At 47.2% G+C, this 6097-nt stretch overlaps 1 protein-coding gene across 1 annotated transcript in view; it reads right to left on the reverse strand.

Annotated features, from left to right (window-relative positions):
- DYNC1H1 (dynein, cytoplasmic 1, heavy chain 1) overlaps positions 1-6097 on the reverse strand; it is a 93754-nt gene extending 87657 nt beyond the window's left edge. Inside the window, 1 exon segment of the mRNA XM_011951450.1 lies at positions 5674-6097. Coding sequence (XP_011806840.1) covers positions 5674-5929 — 256 coding nt within the window. The 5' untranslated portion in view covers positions 5930-6097.

Below are 6097 nucleotides of genomic sequence, written 5' to 3' on the forward strand. Positions count from 1 at the left end.
GATGCAAAAATGTAATAATACAAGGTGCTCCTGTGGGTGACAGAGCGAGACTCCGTCTCAAAAAAAAAAAAAAAAAAAAAGAAAGTCAGAGCATTCTTCTCAACCTGAGGACTTCCCTGTAACATCATTAGGAGTATGAAGGGAGCACGAAACCCCATATAATACTTATATTTAGTGTAAACTGGAGTTCATTTTGGTATTTCCAGAAAAGAAAAGAGAAAGAAGTTTTAAAAACCTAGTAAGTTATTAACACCTAAGGAACTTAAGACTTGGTACGTTTCAAGTTACTACTAATTCAAAAGAAATGACAGATACCAAGGCACTGCAGAGATGAGTGTTTAGGTTTCAGAACCCTCCGTAGAACATCCTTTTCCCAATTGGGTCTTAAAATCCTAGGGTTTTGGTTTCCTCACTCATGAAGGATGAGGGCTGGACTAAATCTCTCTTGTTGCTCCCAATCTGACATTCTCCAATGCTGACATGCAATTTTCATCCATGTTTACTTTTTAAAAAAAGTGGTAACTGTTTTCCCTTCGCTGTACATAAATTTCGCTTAGTGTGCTACACTGCACGTTCAAATGTATCTTGCTGCAGACCGTGTGTCCCACAGTGTGACGGTATGGGGCAGTAAGAGCCTCCCTGACGTGCGGATACCACTGAGTCCAGAGCCTGGTAGCTAGGTTTGTTCTCTCCTTTTGAACTGGAGGCCCCTGGTGCAAACATGCACTGCCAGATCTTCGGTCAGGCCAGGAAGCATCTGAGTCTGCTCCCCTCTCTGTGTCTGCTGGAGCTGGAGGTACTGGAGCAACACCGTATGGCCTGTATCTGGCACTGTTCAATCCAGATTTTACTTGGGACAGAAAGAAGAACTGAGCGCCCTAGAACAAACTAGGTCACAAGGATCAAGACGAGTTCTACTCAGTGAATGCGGATTACAGTAAACTGAAGAAAGAAGGTCCAGATTTCTAAATAAAATGTTTCACTATAAAGCTGCTTTAGGGCCGGGCGCGGTGGCTCAAGCCTGTAATCCCAGCACTTTGGGAGGCCGAGACGGGCGGATCACGAGGTCAGGAGATCGAGACCATCCTGGCTAACACGGTGAAACCCCGTCTCTACTAAAAAACACAAAAAACTAGCCGGGCGTGGTGGCGGGCGCCTGTAGTTCCAGCTACTCCGGAGGCTGAGGCAGGAGAATGGCGTAAACCCGGGAGGCAGAGCTTGCAGTGAGCTGAGATCCGGCCACTGCACTCCAGCCTGGGCGACAGAGCGAGACTCCGTCTCAAAAAAAAAAAAAAAAAAAAAAGGCTGCTTTAGAAAGAAGGTCTTGCAGAAGCCATCAGCACAATTTTCCACTTAACCAGAAAACATTTCTCCTCTAAATGCATGAAATCATGTTGATATGTTGTGTTGGAGATTACACTGATTAAATTACATTTCTTCACCCTTTATAATTAAATCCTCGGGCTGGATGTCACGGTGCACGCCTGTAATTCCGGCACTTTGGGAGGCTGAGGTAGCAGGATCACCTGAGTCCAAGAGTTCAAGACCAGCCTGGGCAACATGGGGAGACCCTGCCTTTACAAAAAATAAAAAATGAGCCAAGCGTGGTGGTGTGTGCCTGTATACCAGCTACTAGGGAGGCTGAGATGGGTGGATCACTTGAGACCAAAGGTTGAGGATGTGGTGAGCTGAGATTGTGCCACTGCACTCCAACCTGGACAACAGTGAGACCCTGTCTCAAAAAAAAAATTCCAGGTCTCAAATACTGCAGTGTTAAACAAACAAGTGGGGTGTGGTGGCTCACACCTGTAATCCCAGCACTTTGGCAGCTGGAGGTGGAAGTATTACTTGAGCCCAGAAGTTCGAGATCAGCCTGGGCAACACGGTGAGACCTCATCTCCATAAAAAAATGAGAAAATGAACTGGGAGCCCAGGAGGCCGAGGTGGCAATGAGCCATGATTGTGCCACTGCACTCCTGCCTGGGTGACAGAGTGAGACCCTGTTTCAAACAAAACAAAACCCTGTCCCCACCAAAAACAAACAACCCAAACTACACATGCTCATACAGACCAACCAACCTAGCACCCGACTCCAGGTAGGTCATGAACAAGCTGGAGAGCACAGACAAGTCATGGAAACGTCAGTTCCATCGGCTGCAAACTGAAGTATACCCAACCAACGGGGTTATACAACCAAAAAATGGTCCTTGAAGCAAAAAATGCTACAAAAACATCATTTTTTTTTTTTTTTTTTTGAGATGGAGTCTCGCTATCACCCAGGCTGGAGTACAGTGGCCGGATCTCAGCTCACTGCAAGCTCCGCCTCCTGGGTTCACGCCATTCTCCTGCCTCAGCCTCCCGAGTAGCTGGGACCACAGGCGCCGGCCACCACGCCCGGCTAGTTTTTTTTCTTTTTTTGTATTTTTTAGTAGAGACGGGGTTTCACCGTGTTAGCCAGGATGGTCTCGATCTCCTGACCTCGTGATCCGCCCGTCTCGGCCTCCCAAAGTGCTGGGATTACAGGCTTGAGCCACTGCGCCAGGCCTACAAAAACATCATTAACATAAAATGGCTCGTTAAGTAATGAACACCTGTTTTGTCACCATACTGTTAAGTACACTACGAGGAAGATAATTTCCTACTGGCCAGGAACTATAGAAAGGTTTCTCTTTTTAAAATGAGAGCTATAACTTAACAATCCCTCTTTCCCACAAACTCTCCAATTCCTCAGTGTCAAGATAAGTTGTTAAGTTCACATTTATTCTATACTTTGAGTAATGCTGTACTTGATTTATTTTAGAGATAGGGTCTCATTCTGTTACCCAGGCTGGAGCAACGTGGTATGATCCTAGTTCACCATAGCGTCAAACTCCTGGGCTCAAGCAATCTTCTCCAGTACCTGGGACTACAGGCATGTACCACCATGCCTGGCTTATTTTTAAATTTTCTGTAGAGATGGGGTCTTGCTGTGTTGCCCAGGCTGGTCTTGAACTCCTGGCCTCAAGTGATCCTCCTGCCTTGGTCTCCCAAAGTGCTGGGATTACAGGTGTGAGCCACTGCACCCAGCTCAATGCTGCACTTTAACTACAAAAGTGTATCGCTAGCTGGGGTAGTTCAAACAAACAAACAAACAAAAAATATATATAGTTTCACATAAAAATGTTTCCATATTCAATTACAAGTGTTTGGATACTTCCTTCCACAAAAAAAGCCAAAGGAATAAAATAAAAGTAATTTCTACTGTTCATTAAATTACATGACTTCATTGTTGGTGATCTTTATTCAGTTTAAATAATTCAGCTCTGTTTTCTATATTAATGCAAGCCTGTCTTTTCACTGTAATTAACTACTGGATGCACATATTTGATTAAATGTACAAATGCCAAAGCTAACTCATAAAAGTCACCGAGAAGAAAGCCCTCCTACCAGAAGTGCCGGGTTTCTACTTACAGCTAAGGTGTCCTAGTGTAGCCAGGCTGCTAATAAGACAAAGAGACCATCTATCATAAAACTGGATTAACTTTAAAACCTTTCCTTAGGTTTTTGTAAGTGAAAAATAAACTACAGACAGGTTGAATTGGTAGAAATACTTCAAGGATTGTTATAAATACAGAAATGAGGTAGGATTTCAATTTTAGATAGTCTCATTCCTTAGGCAACTTTCAAAAGTGCAAGTCATTATGGAGCCAAGATTTGGATACCTGCATATTTGTTTTGCTGAAAGAAAAAAAGGTATCCATAAGAAAACACAGAGACATTTGTACTAAATAGTGTACTACATAAACATAGTCCCCCACCCCAATAATTTTAGCAACATCCAATTTTAAGATGCCTGGAAAAAGTGAATTACTGGTGATCACTCTAGAAGCAAAGTATAAAACTTACATTTTTTTTTCATAAAAAGAAACGGTGACCCAAGGTAAAAAACTAAAATAAAATCACTGATTCTAACACATAAACTATGCAATAAAAATATCAAGGATTAGCCATGGTCAAGCTACTCAAAATACAATTAACTTTAAAAATGCAGATTAAAATATATTTTAATAAAATAATGAATAGGCATTGAAAAATGACCACAAAGACATAGACCAAAAATGCTGACAGTGATCACATCTGGGTCAAACAATTCCCAGTGATTTTTACTTTAGCTGTATACTACATTTTCTACAATGACTATGTATTTTTTTGGGGAAAAAAAAGAGTAGATGAGTTACTTTTTTTTTTTTTTTAACTCTTGTGGCTTCCACTCAGGAATACATAACCCCAAACATCCCAGTAAACCACCCTCAACAACATTAATACTCTAAATATGCTCAAATGGTTTATTTGCCTTGAACATTCCATGTGGATATAAGAAAAAAATATTCTTTTACACTGCTCATCTCTGGCAGGAAACCAAGGCTACAGGGAAGCATCTTCTGAGTAAGAAAGAAACAAACTATCAGAAACACAGTGTGTGTTAAGGATAGGGCAGACAGTACAGGTTCTCTTACTGAGGTTATACAGTTCTTTGAAATTTTAAGAAGCTTGTTGGCAAACATTTTTAGACAATCTCCAATCCCTAGAGGCTAACCTTGGACATCATCCTTGGGTGCTTAGATGGACATGCCACACCCAAAGTGGTTGTAATGGGCTACAAAGTGGTTGTAATGAATCCATGAGAAAGCCTGCCTGCAGGCAAGCCCCAGACTTAGATGAACGTAACCTTGCTGGTGGGCGATCATTATTTGAGGAGACAGTTGGAATACGCTAACTCTTGCCTCTTCCCCCCGCTAGAAGCCTAACCTGAATCTTTTTTTTAAATCTGTAAAATTAGACTCAAATATTACAGGGTTATCATTAGGATCATCGAAGCATTAAACAAATATGAGGTATGATCAGTGAAAACAAGCAGTGGACAGGGAACTGAGATACCGAGCCTAGTCTCAGGACTCAGATTGGCTGGTGACCTTGGGTGAAATCACTTAACCTGAGCCTCAGTTTCCTCAGGTGTAAAATCGGGATACACTCGTTCAGCAAGGATGCTGTGAAAGCATCTACCTACAACAGTGATGCTCGCAGGCCCGGGGCTGGCACCGTCGCTCTGTGGGCCTCGGCCTCTTGGTCCCCACAAGGCAGGGCTGGGACACCCGCCCGACCTCCTCCAGAACCAGAACCCCGGCTGTCCCCGGCTCCGCAGGTCTGCCCCCGACACATCCCTCCTGAAGGCCGCTTGGCCTGGACACAAATCGAAACCGAAAAGCTCATGTGACATCGGAGGCAGGGATGCGGCCTCGCCCGCGCTCAGCCCAGGGAGACGCTGTCTCCACCCAACTCGGCCATCTTGAGAGGCCCGAGCAGACAAAGCGACCCCATTGTTTTAGGTGACGGCAGACGGGGACTCCTCTCCCCTCCCCGCGACGAGGAGCGGGGCGCCCTGGGGGCTCCGGGTCGGGCAGTGGGTGTGGCGAGGGCGAGCCCCGGGGGCCGCGTCGGCCTCTGCGGGGCGTCTGCGGCCCTGGGGACCCGGCCGGAGGGACGTCTGCGGCCGCCGGGCTCTGCTCATCCCGGGGTGATCTGCAGCCACCGGGATCCTCCCATCCCAGGGACATCTGCGGCCCCGGAGGACCTGGCAGGCCCTGCCCTCCGCGAGACTTGGCCCTGGCGACCCCGCCCTCTGCGGCCCCGCACCTTTGAGCGTGGAGCGCTCCACCAGCACCGTGTGGACCTGCGGATCCGAAAGGAACTTGCGCATCTGCTCCAGGGCGCTCTTCTCCTCCAGCGCCGCCTCCAGCGCGGCCGGCGCCTCGCCGCCGTCCTCCAGCAGCAGCGGCACCAGCTTGCGCAGGTGCTTCTGCAGCACCGACACGTCCGCCACATTCTGCACCGCCGACACTTCCAGGCCGGCCGAGCCGTCCTCGCCGCCGCCGCCCCCGGGCTCCGACATGGCGCCGCGCTCGGGACCCTCCAGGAGCCACGAGAAGGCGGCCGCGACTCAGCGAGACAGCGAGCAAGGGACAGAAACAGCCCCCGGAAGCACGACCGTCCGCTAGCCCACGGCGGACTAATGAAAGCCGGAGCCGGCTCCGCCCTAAAGGAACCCACTGCCAGCTGG

This window comes from Colobus angolensis, unplaced genomic scaffold, assembly GCF_000951035.1.
Source record: "Colobus angolensis palliatus isolate OR3802 unplaced genomic scaffold, Cang.pa_1.0 Scaffold32, whole genome shotgun sequence".
NCBI lineage: Eukaryota > Metazoa > Chordata > Mammalia > Primates > Cercopithecidae > Colobus > Colobus angolensis.